The 21,846-nt window shown below is 43.0% G+C and overlaps 1 protein-coding gene across 1 annotated transcript in view; it reads left to right on the forward strand.

Moving 5' to 3' along the window:
• Positions 1 to 21,846, forward strand: part of SORCS3 (sortilin related VPS10 domain containing receptor 3) — a gene marked incomplete at both ends in the record, with an annotated part of 605,283 nt that overhangs the window by 488,427 nt on the left and 95,010 nt on the right. The window contains 2 exons of the mRNA XM_082611582.1: positions 5,938 to 6,027; positions 14,645 to 14,824. Coding sequence (XP_082467708.1) covers positions 5,938 to 6,027; positions 14,645 to 14,824 — 270 coding nt within the window. The remainder of the gene's footprint in view (positions 1 to 5,937; positions 6,028 to 14,644; positions 14,825 to 21,846) is intronic.

Here is a 21,846-nt window from a genome sequence, read left to right on the forward strand (position 1 = left end):
CTCTTATGGCCTGGCAGTCGGAAGCCTGTTTCTTTGTTCTTAAAGAAGAAATATGATCTTTCAAGGAATTATGTAGGTGGAGAGGAAGAGAAAGGCCTAACAACGTCAAGACTTATTTTAAATAATCTGAATAGAATTAATGAGCAAAGAAATTGGAAAAGTTAATTGTGCATCATAACACTCAGCTGTTCCCTCTCATTTTTTAAAGAGGAGGAAACAATGCAAGGGCTGTGTGCGAAGTAACTAACGGATGCCTATAAAGATGGTCATTTCTCTTGTCTTGGACAGATTCTTCACATCGAACTGGACCCAGCAAGGTCCTCTAGCTGGAAAAGCTTCTACTTTCTTTTTTTTTTCTTTTTTATTTTTTTTGCGGTACGCGGGCTTCTCACTGTTGTGACCTCTCCCGTTGCGGAGCACAGGCTCCGGATGCGCAGGCTCAGCGGCCATGGCTCATGGGCCTAGACGCTCCATGACGTGTGGGATCTTCCCGGACCGGGGCACAAACCCACGTCCCCTGCATTGGCGGGCGGACTCTCAACCACTGCGCCACCAAGGAAGCCCTGGAAAAGCTTCTAAATGTCACTTCCTATGAGGGCAGCAGCTCTCATGTAAGCTGAATTTATTTCCATTATAGTCCCTCTTATTCACCAATTTCAGTAACAGCACTATTCACTCCTGTGCAGCAATAGAGCATTGATTTCTCAGGGCTGGGAAATGACATGAACCCTACCAGAGAAAGATCTGCGTTGTTGGTGGGCATCTCATCCAGGAAATTGAGAACTGAATGACCTGGGATCCATTCCCTTCCATAGAGAGGTTTGGAAACCTCACAGTCTGAGGGACCAGCATAAACTTTGCAGTCGGATGAACTGGGGTTCACATTCCAGCTCCACCATTTACTTGCTGTGTGTCTTTGAGTATGTCGTGTAAGTTCCCTATGCCTCAATTTCTCCTCTGACCATAAAACAGAAAGCTGGTACATACAGAAGAATAGCGCTTGGTATTTAATAAATGCTCAAAAAATGTTAGATTATCAGTACTTTTACCTTGTAGGGTACTAATGATAGTTTTAACAATAATAACGGTAATAATTATTGTGGATATTGAATAGTATTGTGGGTCTAAAGCACTCATCACATGATAGATATTCAAAAATATTAGTTTCTGCTTCTCTTCTCAGATCACCTATGCCCACTTATGAATTCTAGAGACATTAGAAGTTTTCTTCTATCTGTGGAAGAAGCAGGCTCAATATGACTCAAGGCCCTCTGGTTCCATTTTGGGGGGCAAATTTCTCTCTCTCCTACAGGGCAAGTCATCGTCCAGAAGCAAGGAGAAGTGAAAAAAATATAGGATATGTCAGTTTAGACTTGGTTACGGCAGGCATGGGAACAAGTCAGAAGAGACAGATGTGTTTAACAGCCAATGTATTTGTCCAAAGGAATCATTTTCACTGGCCAGGAGCCCAGTTAAACCTGTAAAATAGAAATCCAGAAAATCAGATTAACGAGCCAGTCATTAGTGAGGAAGAGGCCCAGCTCATTCTGTGTTTAGCAGGACTGATGGTCCCAGAGCAAATAATTGGATGACATCCATCAAGTGTAAAATAAAAGGTGTCACTGAAAGGGAAAGTAGTAATAATCTCGGGGATTTACAGTGCCAGCAAATTTGCTTGTAAGGACGAGAAAAGTTCATCAAAATAGATTAATAGTCGCTAAGCTTTATTCCTTCCTTGTGTGATTGCCAGAGAACCACACAAATAATAGCGGAGAGGCAGCAAAGGCACTAGGCTGGTATCATTCCAGCACTGGGAGGACCCTGCTCCTAAGGGGGAATATGCTAGAACTTCTATCTGGAGATACGTCCCTGTGACCAGCCGGGACTGGGCAGGGATGGAGTTCTTCTCTACAGCCACCATGTAGTCACTAAACAATGGAGAAAATTGAATTCAGAGGCTCTCTGTTTAAGCGAATGAATCACAATTCATTGGTCAGTCAGTAAGTATTGAATTCCTGCCCTATGCCTGCCATTTTGGAGATGTGCTCATTCCTAGTTAAATTTTTAAGCATAGGCTGGAGTTGTACACTGGCTGGGACAATGAAAGGTTGTATGATGTTGGGCAAATTAGTGACCTCTCTCAGCCTCAATGTCCTGACCTGTAGAGTATATATATATATATATATATATATATATCTCCTCTACATGTCAGGAATATATATATGTATATGTATATGTATATGTATGTATATATATAAGTACAAATGAAGTATGGTTTATAAACTGCTTACTGTAGCATCTTCCACGTAATATGTTTTCTCACTGCATGGTAATTACTATTCCTCTTGTTTTTATTACCTCACTTCTCTTCTAAAAAGACATCATTTTTAAGATGCAGTGTCAATGTCGTGGCTGATTCTATGGGAATATGAAGAAACACAAACATATACATATAAGTCAGTTACAGAGATTTAAAAAAATTTTCTTAAAGATGTTGGAACTAAGGAAATGTTACAATTGTTGACATGAGTAAGATGAACAGAGGATTTGTCTCAGTCACAGGAGGAGGAGAACAGGTTTAGAGCCAATCTTTACTAGGTTCATATTTGTCTTATCTTGGGCAAGTCATTCCATATCTTATAGACTCTGCAGGGTTGTCAGTGGGATTAAACTAGATAATTTATGTAAGGGAGGTTCTGGAGCGTGGTAGATGAACCCAATTGATGACAGTTTTATCATTTTTTTTATCATCATGCATCCACTAATTGCCTGCCATGAGACCAGCATTACTTAGTAATCAAGAAGTTACACCCTTATAATAAGACATGAGGGATCACTATAGGTATATGTACACCACAAGAATAAATGTTGAAAGTGCTATAGAAATGGAAATAACAAAATGCAGGAGATGAGAGGAGGGAGAAGTTATAATGAATTGGTGGCATCCACAACCCTTCCATGAACTCCGGGGCCTTACACTGAGGTTTAAAGTATCAGCTGGATTTCTGCAGTACAGAGAGTGGAGCCAGGACAGCGGCAGCGCTGCAGGAGCCAGCTTGATGTCGCTGGGGGACGCTATGGCATCAGAGGTACTGGGGCACCTCTGGCCTCCTTGGGCTTCGTGCAGCCCTTTAATATTTTAGATTATTCCATGGTAGTTCTGAAGTGTAATTCCATCTTCATGCTTTATTTAAGCAGAAACTCTCCCAGGTTGTGTGTGTGAGCTTGTGTGTGTGTGTGTGTGTGTGTGTGTGTGAGAGAGAGAGAGAGAGAGAGAGAGAGAATCTGTGCTTGCACAGGGCCATACAGGCATGGCTGGGCTGAGTTCCAGAGTCAGGTCAGCGGGCCCTATCAAGGGGACCACTCTGTTCTCCTTTGGCCCTTGGTAAGTTAGAAACCCCAGGGGCCCTGCCTTGCTCTGTGGTGCTGATAAGAAGCCTGGTGGTGCTGTCATCTTGTTCCCTGTGGAGGCGACTGGGTCTTCGGGGGAAATGCTGCTTTTAATTGCTGACCTCTGGCCGGCATTAGTACCGGGATTCTGACACTGGTCTAATTCACTAAGGGTGAGGTTGGTGAACTTCAGGATGTTCTGTGGAGAACTGATTTTCAAGTACATGATGGGTGACCAGAGGATATATTTGGGGGTTTAAAAACTTTATCACTGGGTAAAGGGTCTTCTTGGGGGGGGATGATGCAAATGATTTAGAACTATGTCAGAGGTGGTGGTCATACAGCATTGTGAAGGTTGTAAATGCCACCGAATTGTACACTTTAAAATGGTTAAGTTGATGTTGTATGAATTTCACCTTAATTTTAAAAAGACTTTATTATCACTGTAAACACAAAATTCAGGAAAGTAGCTACATCTCAGAGGGAGGCAGGGGTCAGGACAGGTGAGGGGCACAGAGGCATAGAGGTGTATGTCAGTTGGCACTGAAGTTCTTGTTCTGTGCTGCTCCAAGTGTGGTCCCCAGACCAGCAGCATCAGCATCATCTAGAACTTATTAGAAAAGACAATTCTTGGACCTCATCCCAGACTGATTGAATCAGAGGCTCTGTGGGTGGGGCCCAGCAGTCTGAGTTTTAACAAGCTTTCTGGGCGATTCTGATGCATGCTGAAGTTTAAAAACTACTGATCTAGTTCTTGGGTTTGCAGGTACATTTATATGTGTTGGTTTTATAATTAAAAATAAAACCAAATTAAAGAAGCAAATAAATAGGATCATGCCAGGACTCATGGTGACTGTGCTTAGAACCAAGGGTTATATTTTAATCTGATTCTATGTAGTTGAGATGTATTTATAAAAGAAAAACAAAAGACTTCTCAGCAACTCATTAGTCTTAATCTGTCAACACCCCACCTCTAAGCCAACAGGGAACAATATAGATCCAGAACAGATGTCTTACAAAAAAAAAAGTCTTGGAATACAAGATAAGAATGATTCTAATTAGAAAATAGAGATGTAAGGATAGCAGTGACCATCGGGGGAAACCAGTCTCTCCTCTTGGTTCAAAGCCGAAGACTTTGCACCAAGTTTTTTCCAAGGTTCTGCCTTCACGCTGACTTGAACATCCGTTCTACCTGGCAGCTTGTGGTGCCTGCTTTGTGGGCTTGCAATCTGCGCAGGTCAAGAGAGAGCCATGGGAAATGCCATCTCTTAGAGTGAGGAACGATGGGTGGCTTTCAGTAGAGATGTTATACCCCCTCTGCTCCCAGCAGCCGCTGTGGGTGGGCACTAGGATTGGACCCAGGTCAGGGGACTGGCCTATCTTCAGCAGGAGGCTGGGCTTCCAGTGATTGCTTCCTCAGCACAGCAGCCTGGTTGCTACTGTCCCCCTGTTATTTTCTCTGAGCAGGCTATGTTGTCTTCTCCTGTGAATATTAATTTCCCCTGAGTTAGGATAATTGGGCCAAGAGCAGCCATCTGCAGAGCTATGCCATGTTGGCAAGACTTTCCAGCAAGCCCAGGCCAGGGGACCATTTCCTGGAGTGGTTTCCAGGTTCCTCTAAGAATCCATCTGTTGCCAAGTGAGGTTTCAGATGTTGACTCCCCCTGCCATGAGCTAGTAGAACTGAGACCCAGACCTAAGATTTCTGACTTTCAAATCCAGAGTTCTTACTCTGACTTTTTTTTTTTTTTTTTTTGCCGTACGCGGGCCTCTCACTGCTGTGGCCTCTCCCGTTGCGGAGCACAGGCTCCGGACACACAGGCTCCGCGGCCATGGCTCGCGGGCCCAGCCGCTCCGCGGCATGTGGGATCTTCCGGGATCGGGGCACGAACCCGTGTCCCCTGCATCGGCAGGCGGACTCTCAACCACTGCGCCACCAGGGAAGCCCATTACTCTGACTTTTGATGCCTTTAATGAACTAACACATGGAAAGAATCAGTAAATATCTGCTCAATGCGTGGATTTGTAAATAGGAAGGAAAAAATTGTGCTCAGAGAGGAAGTGAAATTAATTTCAAAGTAATAAGGCTTTGAGCAATAGTAATTGTTCAGATACGAAACAAATTTTCTTTGACACTCATGTCATCATTGCAGTGGATTAAAAGCTGTTGAAAAAAAAAGAATATATAGATCATGGGTACAGCAGACATCAGTAGCTTCTCTGTTTTCAGTTGAAAATATTTATTAAGTGTGTATGTATTCAGAGCACTGTGACAGAGTACAGAGCCCCTGCTCTCACAGACATTGGGAAAAGACTGTTGGAATTGCCACAGGGAAAGACTGTTGGAATTGCTCACTTATTATCTAAGTGCTGTGCCACAGGAGCAACTCAGGGCACTGTGGGGTCGGAGGATCAAAGCCAAAAGGGAGTATTCCCTAAAAGGTTGTCACAAACCTACTGTGGCTGTTGATGGAGAGGCTACTGCTTTCCACCTTGTGCCGTGATCTGTAGCCCCATCTGACCTTTTGTGTTTTCCCCACGATACAGGTAACAACTGGTGGAAGAGCCAGCTACTACGTGTCTTACCGAAGAGAAGCCTTCACTCAGATAAAGCTGCCCAAGTACTCGCTGCCCAAGGTACGCACCACCTGCTCCCCTGGGTCCTGCCAGATAAAGCGGTGGGGAGAGGCTGCCTTGTTGGGCTGCAGAAGGTTTGATCCCTGCCTGGGAGATAGCTAGCATTCAGCCTGACTTACCACTGTGGGGTTTAGCCTCTGCTGATGTCGCTGAATCTGGGTTCTGTGTTCCCCTCTCAGCAGGGTACACAGGCAAGAGCTTTGATTTCCTATGATTCAAACATCCAATATAATCTTGGGTCATTTTCCAGGACTGGTAGTGAAAGGAACACTAGCTTTGCAGTCTCTTCTGAGGACCCCTCTCTTTCACAAGGGCCTTATTGACAAGTAGAGGGCCAGGCTTAGAATGGTCCAGGCAGAAACCGTAGGTAGATAGATAGATGATAGATAGATAGATAGATAGATAGATAGATGAGGACAGGTTAGTCTCATGGCTTTCTTGCGTCTCTCTACCCTTCAATGCTAAATGTAAATGTACTGCCTGTGCTTCCACTCCCTTCTGCCACTATGAATAATTAAAAAGGAATAATTTACTATAAAATTAATATCAAATCATGGCATTTTAACTCCTGTATTGGAAAATCATAAAACTTACTCTGTGGACCTCATCCCCTGTGAACAATGGCTTCTGGAAGGAGACAAATCTTAGAACCTTGGTATGAATGTGGCAGGGCTTTAGTTGCATCACCTATTAAGGCTGCAAAGAAGCAAAGTCTCAGGTTGGACATGTATCAAATGTAATGGTACAAAGACTTGGATCTCTAAGTGGGCGCTGGGAAACGTATCATGAAAGGCGAAATGAGTACAGAGGTAGTAGGGATTATGGGATAAGAAGGTGGATAACCATCTACCCCTGGTTGCTTTTATACATTCACCTACTCATATAAGCATGCACATACCCATTCATTCATTTGTTCCTTCATTTATTCACCCATTGATCTATTCTTTCTTCCATTTAAGTTTTTACTCTGTGCCAGGCACTGAACTGAGCTCTGTGGTTAGAGTGGTAAATAAGATACAAACGTTCCCTGCCTTAATGGAGCTTGTATTCTGGTAGAGAAAAGACATTGAACAAGCAACTGTGGGTGTAGGGAGTATTATAGGTACAGAAGTTCAAGGGCCATTGTGACATGATAGTTGGCGCTCACCAAATATGGGTAGAGAAGACGAGTTTCCTAAAGAAAGTGATGCTTAAGATGATTCAAGACAGATAAGGAGTTAACCCTGCAAACAAGTGTTCGGGAAGCTGGTAGAAAATACATATACTGGCCCGATTTTAAGAGAGAGTATGGTTCATTTAACAAACTGGAAAACTATATTGAGAGACTGGGTTGCACAGAGAGAGGTGGAGAGGCTGATGAGGTTCACAGAGACCATGGGAAGTAGCCTCAGGGACCATGGGCATTAATTTCTCATTTTCTCTAATGTCTCTGTGATTGGCTTTATAAGCCCATTGTATAGGACTACACTTGCAGGATGTACCCATCAGATATTCTAAACCCAAGCAGGAAAGAGGTATCCCTGCTTGCAGAAGATGAGGAAGTTCATGATCATGTTCTTTCTATTTTGTGTGTGTGTGTGTGGTACGCAGGCCTCTCACTGTTGTGGCCTCTCCCGTTGCGGAGCACAGGCTCCGTACGCGCAGGCCCAGCGGCCGTGGCTCACAGGCCCAGCCGCTCTGCGGCATGTGGAATCTTCCTGGACCGGGGCACGAACCCGTGTCCCCTGCATCAGCAGGCGGACTCTCAACCACTGTGCCACCAGGGAAGCCTGATCATGTTCTTTCTAAAGGAGAATGACCCTTAGCAGCAACCTGGTGATTTCCATGTATTGGCCCAGGAAAAGAGTTTCAGGAACTTCCCAAACCACATTCTCCATGTAGGGCCTATTTTGCCTCTTGTATGTATACCTGTTTTATGTATTTTTTAACTTCTCAGAAAAACAAACAGTTTGCTCCCCTGGGCAATGTGGCTGCAGGTGGGGATAAATGAAGCCTGGCATCAATCACAACCCTAGAACACTCCATCAATGATTAGCAACCCCATGGCAATTTACTGTGGTAGACTACCGTCCATGCAGCCCCTTTGATAGAACTTCATCCAGAACAGCTTCTCATTAACATGAGGGCTGTTGTGAAGATAGCTGGATGGTTATCGATCCCCTTTATTCGTCGGCCTTGGCCAGGTTTTCATAGCCTGGGCCAAGGAGGTGAGGACTGAGTGGGTGGAGGGAGGTAGGTTCTTTCCATTGTTTAGAAACGGAAATGGCTTTTAAGCAAGTTGTTGCTGTTCCACGTTGTGCTGCAGTTCCTGCTGGGCATCTTGCTTAGAAACAGAAACACGGCAAACCTGCCCATCGTCATGGCCCTCCCACCTCTACTCCCAGCTGACTGTGCAGAATACACTCTCCTGGGGCACTCCATGGCTTCAGAGTGTTTTGCAGGGAAAGAGATGAAGGCCATTAATAAAGAGTGACATTATTAAGAGCAGCAGCTTTGTGCTGAGTCCTCAATAACCCAGCCCCTGGGCATTGGGCTGGCGTTGAGTCTCAGGCCGATGGCCGTGTAAAGCACGCACCTGCGGAGGGCTTGGAGAAAGATGACAGAAGCCATGGCAGCCTCGGGGAAAAAGAGATGGAGCTCAAAAGCAGAAACCCAGGGCTTTCATTCCAGCTCTGCCTGCTGCTCATCTATGAGCCCAGGTCTTCTCATCTGTAGAATGGGCATCATAATACCATTCCATCTGGCAAAGTTGTAAGGATGCAGCAAATGGCTCGTTGTTGGTAAAGTGTAAAGTTCTGGGCAAGTCTAAGTAGCGATTGTGTTCCAGGGGAAATACTACTGACACTCTTGACCTGTCGGGCGAGTTCCTCGTGGGGTCGTGTCCCAGGCTGCCTGCCTCACTGGACCCCTCTGAGTCTGATAGACCTCCTCTTACCTCTTAGATTCTGGACTTGTTCTTAACTCGCTACTCTGTCATTTCTGCAAGAGAAAAAATTGTTTCGTGTTGGTTTGTTTGTTTCTGTAGGGAACTCAGTTTGGCTGTAACAATGTTGAGCTTGACTTGAGCCCCAAGCTCCTGGAAACAGCAACATTTAAGAAATCCCCCCACCCTTTTTTGTTGCTGGATATGGCTTACTGCAAAGAACTCCTCTTCTCTTAAATGTGCCCTGTATTTACCTCTGGGAAGACCAGATTCCTGTTCTTTGTCTCATAAATGATTCACTGAACTCTTTGTCCCCACTGGACAAATGCCTGCTAATTTGACTGGACCAGACTTAAGTCTGGCTTTTCTCCTTAAGAGAATCGCTTGACCCTAAGGAAAACAATCTCCTGTTTAACTACTCCTCACCCCACTCCCCGCGGTTCATTCTAGCCTTGCTTTACTTCTCCCAGTATGAGTAATTCTTTTCTGCCTTCACTCTGAGGTGCTTGCAGATCCTTTGATCAGAGTGTTCCCCCTATTCCAATAGTCTTTTCCAATCAACTCTCTCCTTACCTGAGTCTGGGTTTGTTTTTGACAGTAGAATACAGTTAACCCCACTTTGAATAATGAAAGAGAACAGGGGGAAATATGTTTTAGATAATTTATTATAATGATAATGACAATGGTGTTAACCTTTCCTTAATTTCCTTAGGAAAATTGTCCTTAATTTTTACATTTCCCCGAATACTGATTTATCCTTCCTTGCTGTGCCATGGCCTCACTTCTTAAAGAGTTATCTGTAGTTTTAACCTCTTTTCTCATTTTCTACTCATTCTTGAACCTACTGCTAGTTGCCCTCAGCTCTCCCACATCCATCACTCCACTGTCCCGTTAAGAGTCTGCTAGTGGGCTTCCCTGGTGGCGCAGTGGTTGAGAGTCCGCCTGCCGATTCAGGGGACACGGGTTCGTGCCCCGGTCTGGGAAGATCCCACATGCCGCGGAGCAGCTGGGCCCATGAGCCATGGCCGCTGAGCCTGCACATCCAGAGCCTGTGCTCCGCAAAGGGAGAGGCCACAACAGTGAGAGGCCTGCGTATCGCAAAAAAAAAAAAAAAAATCTGCTAGCCATTGTAACCAGTGGCTACCTGCATGCCAAATCCAATTAGACGTCTCTACATCTTTATCTTTCGGGTTTTTTTTTTTAAACTCTCTGGAGCATCTGACACTGTTGGGGAAAAATATCCACCCTTGATACTCTTCCCTTTGGCAGTGCTTTTCTCCTGATTTCCTTTTCTGGATCCCCTTCCCTTGCCATCCTTAAAGTGGTGATGTTCCTAAATGCCCGTTGCATTCTTCATGGTTCCTGAGTGACCTCATCCCTTCTCTTCACACTGATGACTCCTGTATCCACAGCCCCAGCAGATATCTCTCCATTAAACTCTGAACTATATCGTTAACTGCCTATTCGAGGTACATTCCCTTCAAGTACCCGTTTAACAACTGAGCTCAGAGTCTCTACCTTTTGGCCCTTCTATATCCTCCTTTTATTTACTTATTCCATTTATTTACTCAATAAACTATTGTTGGATGTCCGCCATGTGCTAGATACTCTGGTAAGCACTAAAACTAAAGTGACAAATAAGAGAGACATAGTGTCTGCCATCTGAGAACTCATTATGGTCTAATGAGAGAGGCAGATATCACACAAATAATTATAGAAGTGATTGTTAATTTTGATTGTAATGAATACTCTAAATAAAGCAGAAAATTTTGTTATTCAGGTATCTGAGATATTCAAGATATGTCCTTCTCCCTTCTGTAGATTCTACCTCCTTAATATCTCACAAGTTCATTTCATAGAGTTCTCATAGAGAATTTACTTCTTCAGTTCAGGCCCTTGTGCATTACTGCCTAGATGGTTGCGATGACCTTTTAAGCCTTCTCCCTTCCTTCTAGCATTGCCCCATTTAAATCCACTCTTCACAATGCTTCCACATTGGATATTATCATGTAACGAACTGGATCATCTTCAACAAAATCTATGCATTAATTAACCAACTCTAATCTTCCCTTTCTCCTGCTTCAAATCTTGTGTCAGCTTTGTACTTCCTTCAGGGTGGAACTTCGGTGTGCCATACAGAACCCCTTGTGATGTGGCCACTGTCTATCCTCACCTCACTCAGAGGAAAATTGCCTTCAGGTTATTCCAAGTTCCATACATTCCCTTGAATACTCCACCTGTCTCTCACCTGTAAGCCTTTTTTTGTTCACCGTTTTCAGTATGTCTATTGTAGTCCTTAGTCAAGTTCACGAAAGGCCACCTGAGTTTGTGATGTCTCCACCACCAGATGGGCATATTCTTGAGGTCAGGTTCTACGTTTTGTTCCTGTCTGTATTTATATATGGTGTTTGGCACATGGCAAATGCTTAATATCATAGGTGTTTCTGTAATGAATGAAGTTACATTAGGCCCGAATTACAAGAAAATGTTTCAATAACACGGAAGTATTTTTACTGTTGTTCACCTAGGAAGTCATAGGTTTAGATTTTCAAAAAGCAACCATGAGTCTCCCTAGTGACTGTATTGGGAGGATGTAGGGGCAGTGTTATTTATAATTGTTTTAATAAGGAAGTGACACATGCTTTGGGGTTAAATTAGGGTGGCAAGATGAAAGAAATAAGCTTTATTGTCATTCAGATTCCTATAGGACCATTTTTAACTAATGATGCTTTTCTTTGTTCTGGAAGACTTAATATTTTCATTATTGGTTGACCCCTATTCAACTCTAAGACCTATTAGGAGAGAGGGCACATAGTTCAGAGTTCTTCAAAAAGTGATTCCCTAGATTGCATGCACTAGAATCATCTGGAGGGCTTGCTCAGGTGGTAGAATCTAAGGCTCCACAACCAGACATAATGAATCAGAATCTCAGGCATTGGGACCCATGAGTCTGCATGCTATTAGAATCTCCAGGTCATTTTGATACACACTGAATTATACCCCCACTGGTAAGGAGTTTAGCCTTTTTATTCAGATAGTCTGAGGTTCAAATCTTAGTAATATAATGTATTAGCTAAGTGACTTTGATAAATTAAGGATTTCTCAAGTGGACATCCCATAATTCTATATACTAGAGAGTAGTCTCTCATCCTAGAGCCTGGAATACCTGCTCACCAGGTAACATAGTCCCAGTGCAGGTCTAAACTAAGATGCACTTGCAGCAAATCTGGCTGCCTCTAATCCTGAACATGCCCCAGTGTTTTAAGTTGTTTTTTCCCCCTCACTTCTTTTACGTTAGTTTAGTCTAAAATAACTTAGCTCATTCATTTTTATGACCAAAACATCTGGGGAAAGCCAGGCATTTCTGTTGCATTTTTAACAGGTTAAGTGAATTTAATCCATATTTCCTGCAGCTGCTATTTCCCCTCCTACTGGGTTCTTGGGCTTTCATTCCACACCACACAACATGACTTCATCCCATGGTTTTTAAGAGTAAGCCTTATTTCCATTTTCAAGCACCTCAGCAGGAACCTGTAATTCTACAAGGTGTGAAAGCGCAAATGAGCAAATGAGGTCTTAGTCAAGGTGACCTAGGGAGTCCAAGGCCAGAGGCTGAGATCTGACAGAGAATCTCCAATAAAAGATCCAGAACTCACTTTCTCACTTTTGCCCCCTCCCAGCTGTCCAGATGAGTTTGCTTCTTTGTACAATTGGCTTGGAGGAGCTCTGCATGGTTCTGACAGTAGAGACCTTGCTGCCTCCTTTTTTTGTTGAAACCATTTCTGGGAAAGGTTGTCAAATAAGGTGAAGGCTAGATCCACCCAAGTTATTTACTTACTGTCACTCCACTTGCCTGTGTCCCTATTACCAGTGCTTTTTGCCACAGTGACAAGGGTGCCTCTCTTTTTGCTTTCCTGGGATGATATTACTCTTTGGCATATACACCTGTATAGTTATACATTTTTAAAATTGCTCTTATTTAGTCCGATATCTATCCAGGCTAACATTTCTTCCTGACAGTGTAAGTTCCTTAGGTAATGACTTGAGTTTGTGGTAATCTTTGTACAGTGCCTAGCCATGTATGCAAACTGGCTTTTCAAAACGATTTGGAATTCTGAACTATTAGATTTAATTTTAGAAATGGCCCAGTCCAGGAATACAAACTAAAGTGGCTTCAGGGACCAAGAAGTTAACAGTAATATATAAGGGCAGATCGTAGGTATGTAGGGCTAAGACTCCAATGAGTGCTGACTCTACCTAAAATACTACATTTTCAGGTATTTGATAGAGGTTATGGTCAAACCAAACAATTGTGATTCATATTCATTTCATGAGTCATTGGTTTGGAACTTCTGATTTACAGGCTGTATATACAAATAGTTAGAAGCTAACAATTAGGTTAGAGTCATATCACAGAGGTTCAAAACATGGTTTGGCTACTTAACGAGTTAAGTAATCTGAAGCAAGTTGGTAAACCTCTGCGTGCCTTAGTTTACTCTTCAGTAAAACAGGAATAATCATACTACCTCCACTGTAGAATTATTGGATTTTTTAAATTGAAATAATACATTTAGATGACTTAGAATGTGCCCACATGTTAGCTATTTTTATTGGTAGCCCAACCAACCTCTTCACTCTTTCAGTGAGAAAATGGAAGCTCAGGGAAACTGACACATCCAGTATCATACAGCTGATTTATAGCAGAGCTTATATTATGACCCAGAACACTAAATTCTAGAGTGAGTATCCTTACCTGTATATCTATGGTTTTCAAACATTACTGTATTAGCAGCAGAACCCCCCTCACCTTTTACTCCTAAAATATTACACAGAACTCCAGGACATAACAGATCTCAGTAGTGCTGCTCTGTTTACAGCAGAGTTGGAAGCCCAGTGTCCCACCCATCGGCTATGCCTCTGTGCCACCCTTCTTGCAATCCCCATCTGAAGATTCCAAAGAAAGGTGTGAAAGCCGTTACCCTAAAAAGTTTGAAATCATAAATGGAGATCTAATGAAGGGATAGGACCTGTCATTTTTGCACGTGTGGGTTTCCTCTTGCAAGGTTGTATGTCTCCATTAGCAAAGACCAACTTTCAGTTACAAAAATAAAAAATGAAAATGGGGGCTTCCCTGGTGGCGCAGTGGTTGAGAATCTGCCTGCTAATGCAGGGGACACGGGTTCGAGCCCTGGTCTGGGAGGATCCCACATGCCACGGAGCAACTAGGCCCGTGAGCCACAACTACTGAGCCTGCGCATCTGGAGCCTGTGCTCCGCAACGGGAGAGGCCACGACCATGAGAGGCTCGTGCACCGCGATGAAGAGTGGACCCCGCTTGCCACAACTAGAGAAAGCCCTCGCACAGAAACGAAGACCAACACAGCAAAAATAAATAAATCAATTAATAACCTCCTACCCCCAACATCTAAAAAAAAATGAAAGTGGATAAATCCCTTGAAGCCATGGAAAATCATACCCACCAAAGCCCCTTACACCCATCTTACTGTCACTTAGCAAGTAACAGAAATCATGAAGCTCATAATTTATAGCCTTGGCCTGACACAGAATTGTTTAACATTGCCTATAACTCAAGCTTTTTCTCAACCGTTTCATAAGTCATGGTAATTACTCTGGGTCTCAGTGAGCAAGGAGATATGAAGATTTGCTGCCTTACAGGCTTTCCATCTTCTTATAGGACATGCACATCATTAGTACCAATGAGAACCAAGTGTTCGCAGCTGTCCAGGAATGGAACCAGAATGACACATACAACCTCTACATCTCAGACACACGTGGTATCTACTTCACCCTGGCCATGGAGAACATCAAGAGCAGCAGAGGTCTGATGGGAAACATCATTATTGAATTGTATGAGGTATGTAGCCAAGATTTCATGAGTTTTAACAGTATGAACACAAGCATTGGAGTCAGATAGTCCTGAATTCAGATCTCAGCTGTACACTTAGCAGTTGTAACTTTGGGCAAGGGACTTACCTTCTCAATTCCCTCACCTGTAAAATGGGGATAAAATATTGATCTAATGAGATTGTGGTGAGAATGAGGGATAATGTTTGTAAAGCATCTAGTGTGGTGATTGACTCAATAAGCCTTCAACAAATGGGAGCTAAAGTCAATGTCTTATGTGTATGAGCAGGATTACAACCCAGAAGTAAAGGTACTTGACTTCAGTGATCTCTTAAGTACTTGTTTCAAGTCTGTGCTTCTTTTTATGAGATCTGGGTGGAGGGATTAGTGCTATTTATATAACTTAAATTATTTGGAAAATCATGTTTTATGAACAACTTTATAGGAGAGGAAGGCAAATATCACTGGTAGGAGTGAGGGTTTCCCTGAAATGCTGCCAGATGCCAACACCTGTGCATAGAGAAGAACTGGCCATGACTTACATCTTTTTTTTTTTTTTTTTTTTTTTGCGGTACGCGGCCTTTCACTGTTGTGGCCTCTCCCATTGCGGAGCACAGGCTCCGGACATGCAGGCTCAGCGGCCATGGCTCACAGGCCTAGCCGCTCCGCGGCATATGGGATCCTCCCGGACCGGGGCACGAACCCATGTCCCCTGCATCGGCAGGTGGACTCTCAACCACTGTGCCACCAGGGAAGCCCACATCTTTTTTTTAATATGATCACCTTTATTGAGTTTCCACTTATATTGAATTTTTTTAGTGTGACCACCAGTTAAAGAATAATTTATCTAGGAAACTAAGTGATTCCATTTAGGGACTAGATTTAAAAAAAAAAAAAAAAAACTAATTGTTTCAGTGACCCTAATGATACACTGCTTGTTTATATCTCTAGTGTGTGATCTTTTGCAGTGAAAGAACTTGACTCACCACTTCAACTAGATGGACTGATTTGAGCAAAGGAGGCATGTCTCATTATCCAGCATTTACTAGTGACTTGTGGTCAGACCCACACAGGCTGTGCTGGTGGAGGTCATTCATTCACAGCAGGACAAGTTGCCTGTTGTGGGCGGTAGCCTCAGATAGTATGGCTGAGCTACTCCATCATGAGTTTTCTTAGAGGAGCGGGAGTGGCTGTCAGAGCAGAGAGATCAGCACATGGGCTTCTGCTTGACAGTGGTCTCTTCTGAGCAGTGCATGTCAAAGTTCCAGCATCCCTACTCTGGTATCTAAGTTGGCTGCTCAGTTACTAAGAGTGGTGGAAACATTTAAGATTCCAGTTATTTTATTAGGTAGAAGGCATTGGGTGAATGCAAGTACATTAAAAAGAAGGAGAGAAGTGAATGTCAGGGTAGAAATAGTCTGATTTTCTAGGACGTAGACAAGTGCTGAAATAATTCCCTTAGCAACAAGGTCCCAGCTTCGGAAATGACCTAGATTTCTTCCTAAAGTTGTGAAGACTAGTCAGTAGAGATGACTAGGAGTGTAAATGGCTTTGGGAAGCTTACATTTTCATGCCTCTAATCACACCAGGAGGCAGAAATATACCTTTGTTATTGGGCAGTAGATCACATCTGTGGGAAGGTTTAGATGAATGTTCCCAGGACTGAGGCCATTCCTGTTTGTACAAGTAAGCCTGTAGAGGTAAGAGGATATTCATGCTCCTGTGGTCAGAGTCCAGTAGGAGAGGTGGACATTGCTGCAGATGACCTTTCAGCTGAGAAATTCCTGTTTCTCTGACTCTATTGATATAGTGGGTGAGTTTGCTACTGTGCAGTTCCTTTCCTAAAACAGGGTGCCTGAAACTCCTTGGTCATTTAGAACAGTGAGACATTCTGATCTGAAGTGACACATGAATCAAAATGAAGAATGTGCCAAGATACATATAATTTTTTTTTTTGTCTTTCTGAAGTCAGTCTTTTTTGGGGAAAAAAATACATGGTGTCATCGCACCTACAGAGAAGCAAGATACACCAGGCAAGGCAACTTCCCTAAAACCAATTCAGTTGACCTTGTTCTCCAATCATTTTTATCAAGGTTGATCATGCCCCTGCATTGTATTCCAGACCATGAGAAAAGCAGGAAAGATAAGGGTTCTTACTCTCAGGGAGCTTGCAGTCTAGTTTGTTGGGCTTTGAAGGGGTCAATAAACAAATTTCCTCTTTTACCTGCGGAAGAATGAAACCATTTGAGACAGAAACAAAGTGTGAGACAAAAGGAGATCAAATGTCAGCTTTATTGCTTTGAAAAGCATGTAGGAGGAAATGGTCTTGCTAATACTGCTCCCCAGAATTGAACTCATCCATCCAGTCACAGGCAGAAATAGTGAATCAAAAGCTCTCCCATGGGACACGGGGAGGGGGAATAGTAAGCTGGGACAAAATAAGAGAGTGGCATGGATATATATACACTACCAAATGTAAAATCGATAGCTAGTGGGAAGTGGCTGCGTAGCACAGGGAGCTCAGCTTGGTGCTTTGTGACCAACTAGAGGGGTGGGATAGGGAGGGTGGGAGGGAGACACAAGAGGGAGGAGATATGGGGATATATGTATATGTATAGCTGATCCACTTCATTATAAAAACAGAAACTAACACACCATTGTAAAGCAATTATACTCCAATAAAGATGTTAAAAAAAATAAAAAGCCCTCCCATGGACGCCTGTCTCTGTAACACCACAGCATTGTGGTGCAGAGACTGTGATTTTTGCAGGCAGATCCCCAAAATAGTTGAGTTAGGGATGTGCTGTAAAAGACCAGTTCTTTTTCTCAATGTTACCAATCCGATTATCAGTACTTTTGCCCTGGGGAGGAAGAGGTGAAGAAGTGGAAGGTGTAAGGCCAACTGGCCGGAGGCAGAGGAACGCAATCAGATGCACAGGTTGCATCAGACTGAAACTCTCCGGACCACCCAGTTCCAGAAACTGACCTGGAGACTTTCCGGACCACCCAGTTCCAGGAACTGACCTGGGGACCTTCCACCCGGCCCAGCCTTCCCGCCTTTCGAGGGGTGGGACTAACGGTCCCAAGACTGATGCAACCGGCACCAGATATCGCCATGATACCCGAAGAGACCACCAAATAAGGAATACCCTGCGCCCTCCCAGATTCACCACACCCCTTTCCTTTCTTCCCCTATAAAATCTTGCCCAACCCTCGCCTGGGTGTGACTTCTCTGGCCCCTTTCTCTCGGACCAGTGAACCTCGCCCGGGAGCGCCTCCTAATAAAGCTCACTTGAAGCTTTCCTCTGTTTCGAGGTGCCGTTTGTTAAGATCCGACCTTACAGAAGGCATTCCAAATGTCAAGAATGGCATAAGCCAAGAGTTGGACAGACAGTGTAGATTTGTAAGTCCGTGAGCTAGCCAGTCTAATTGCGTAGAATAGATGGTTGTCAGGTACAAGAATGAGTGCTGCATAAGTAGTTGGTGTTCAGATTCTAGAAGGCATTTAATACCAAGGGAATAAATTATATCCTGACACTATCTAGACCATGACTATGTTGAAGGTTTTTAGAGGGTGATGCTGCTTTGCACCTGGGTATACATTCTGTGATTTGGAGATTAAGCCCAGTTTAATTGGTCTCTAGGGGTCATTAGACTTTAACCTTCTTCACTGGAGGTTCTCACAGAAGCTGAGATTGTGTACCACATGGCCAGTTAGCAAAGAGACTATAATTTTTGTGGACTCTGAATGCCCTTGAGTAATACAGCTGGAAAAAACAGTGAGCTTTCGTGTTCAATTCAGCTAAAGTAACACACTTTCATGAAATGTATTTTGCTTGATGAGGCTGGTACATTGAGACTCCAAATCTCCCGGAAAGACGTAAGTGACTCTAGTAGGGTAGTGATCACAGTCTAACTTGTATTAGAGGTGCAATTCCTGCATGTTATGGGATCACTAAGAGGAAACTTAATTCTAACTTGATGAATTTGGGGAGACTTGCAGATGAGTAGGTTTAAAGGATGAACTGCTAGAGCATGGGAGAAAGGCATGCCTGGTAAACTCCAGCATAAGAAGAGAACCAGAGTCTGATGAGTAGAGGTCCATTTTCCTAGAATGTCGAATGACCTTGGAGAATATTGGGGGTAAAGACTATGAAGATGCTAGTAAAGAGCTTGACTGAAGAGTCGGGCATTTATTCTCTGGGCTGGTATTTCTCTATGTTTTCCCTTACATCTAGCAAATGATAATTGTATGCACGAGGTAGTGCCTATGCCAAGTTAATGTAAAGCTTTCTATTGCAGTGGGACAGGGTGTTACATCTGTTTTCCCTTGTCTGAAATGTCTGAGATGCCTTTAGTTAACACAGATGTGAGGTGGCTCGAGCTGACCACAGCTGCTTAAAGCTACTGGCGTGTCATTCTGTCTTCCACATGGACCTCTCAAGCCTCTTCTTGACATTGGAAAGGGGACAAAGAAAGTGAGAATTTATTTGAGAAGTACACCTTGTAGGTCTTGGCACTGAGAGACCTTGGAGACCAAGGGGATCAACCCCATCCAACTCCCTAAAATCTAAGGCGAGGCATTGTTCATTTCCTGGTCTGTTGGAGCAGTTTCCTGCTGAAGAGGGAGTCTGTTGTGCTCAGTCCAATCCCTTCAGCAGAGTGCAGTCTTGTCATGGCTGTAATTACATAATCAGGCGAGAAAATAATTCTTGAAATAATGATCTCTTCTTTAAGGTAACAGAGCCATTCCATCAAAACGAGGCCGGTGTTGACAACGAATGCAGTTCATTATGTGTGTTCACCATTATTCTTATGACACTCTTTTCATATAGAGCTCTGTTGTGGTTTTTTCACATCTCTAACTATAAACTGCCTTTCTTCCTAGATGTTCTCCACTGGTAAATCGGGTAACAAATGTTCTTTGCAACACTTTCAGTTATATTGTAGAAACATTCTCTGAGCTGCTGCATTTTCTTCAGTATTTTCCTGGATTAAGCATCCAACTTGTAACTCTGTATAATAATAACAACAGCATACCAGGTAATGCCTTAAACTGACATTGTCAAGTAAATATATAACAAGCTACATGCGCACTTTAAAATCAAGAGAAAAAAGTAAAAAGAAACAGGTGAAATTAATTGTAATATTATATTTTATTTAACCAAAATATCCAAAATACTGTCATTTAAGTATATGCTCAGTATGAAAAATTACTAATGAGATATTTTATATTTTTTGTCATACTAAGTCTGCAGTGTACTGGGTATATTTTACGCTTCTCAAGCATCTCAATTCATATGCTAAATTTTCACCAGAAATACTTGAGCAGCATTTATATTTCATATAATTTACAGTAGAAAAGGTAGATTCACATACCCAAGTTATTCCAAGCATACTTAAAAGTTTGCCAATAACTGGATCAGGTATCAGTTTTTTTTTTTTAATTTCAGTTTAAATTGGTTAAAATTAAATAAAATTAAAAGTCAGTTTCTTAGTCCCACTGACCCCATTACAAGTTCTCAGTAGCCCTATGTGGCTAGTGGCTATGGTACTGGACAGCATAACCCTTAACAATATATATACTCTTTCTTATTTATCTATTACGATAACTCCTTGTGGGAGATACCATTCCCTATTATGCCTATGAGAATACAGAGATGCAGAGAGTTTGGTAACTTGGCTCAGATCACACAGCTAGTAAAGGGTGACGTTGTGTTTGAAACAACCCATGTCAATTTGACGAAAAAGCCCAGGCTCTTCCTATTATACATTTTTTTCACATTCATTTTTTTTGTCGAGGTATAATTTATGTGCAGTAAAATTTACCCTTTTTGGTTATACTCTTTTTGGTTCTATGAGTTTTTTGTTTTTTGGGGTTTTTTTTGGCGATACGTGGGCCTCTCACTGCCGTGGCCTCTCCCGTTGTGGAGCACAGGCTCCAGACACGCAGGCTCAGTGGCCATGGCTCACGGGCCCAGCCGCTCCGTGGCATGTGGGATCCTCCCAGACCGGGGCACGAACCCGCGTCCCCTGCTTCAGCAGGCGGACTCTCAACCACTGCGCCACCAGGGAAGCCCTGGTTCTATGAGTTTTGACAGAGGTATGTGCATCTACCACCATAATCGAGATATAGAACATTGAACATATAAGGTATTGTCTCACGACGTTCCCTCTTATGGCCCTTTTGTAGTCATCTTCCTCCCACCAAAAGTCACTGGCAAACCAATCTGATTTCACTCTGTCCCTCCAGTTTTATTTTTTCTACATTTTCATATGAATGCAAAAAAAGGAGTCTTTTGAGTCTAGCTTCTTTCACATAGTACATTGAGATTCACACATGTTGTTGAATATCAAGAGACGTTCCTTTCTTTCTACTGCTGAGTAATACTGAATTGCCTGGGTGTATCCTCGTTTGTTTATTCATTCACCAGTTGAAGGTCATTCAAGGTGTTTCCAGTTCTGTGTGATCATGAATAAAATTTCTATAAACATTTATGTGAACATAAGTGTTTCTTTTTCATGGGTAAATACATAGGAGCAGAAATGCTAGATTGAATCTCAGTGTATGTTTATAAAAAGCCACCAAACCATTTCTTACGTGGCAGTATCATTTTGTATCCCCACCAGAGATGTATGCGAGTTCTAGTTGCTTCACATCTTTAACAATGGTTGGTATTATCAGTTTTGTGTGTGTGTGAGTGTGTGTGCACACACGTGTGTTTAGACATTCTTTTAGTGTCCTAGTGGCACCTCGTTAGTTTCGTTTAAATTTCCTAATGACTAATTATCATGAGCTCACTATACTTGGATGGATAAAAGGAAACTCTGAGCCATCCTTAGTGTTCTGGCCTCTTTGCTCATCTTGTTGATGTTTTATTGCTTTCTGTGTCTCTAGTGCCTACCCTCCACCCACTGCTTTATCATGACCTTACATTACCCTTCTTTGGACAGATGGGCAGCTACTTATAGACCCCGTGGGGACATTTTCCCCAACTGACCTTCATCGGCCCCTCACCACAGGTCCAACTC

This window comes from Mesoplodon mirus (assembly GCF_964341445.2).
Source record: "Mesoplodon mirus genome assembly, chromosome: 2".
Taxonomy (NCBI): Eukaryota; Metazoa; Chordata; class Mammalia; order Artiodactyla; family Ziphiidae; genus Mesoplodon; species Mesoplodon mirus.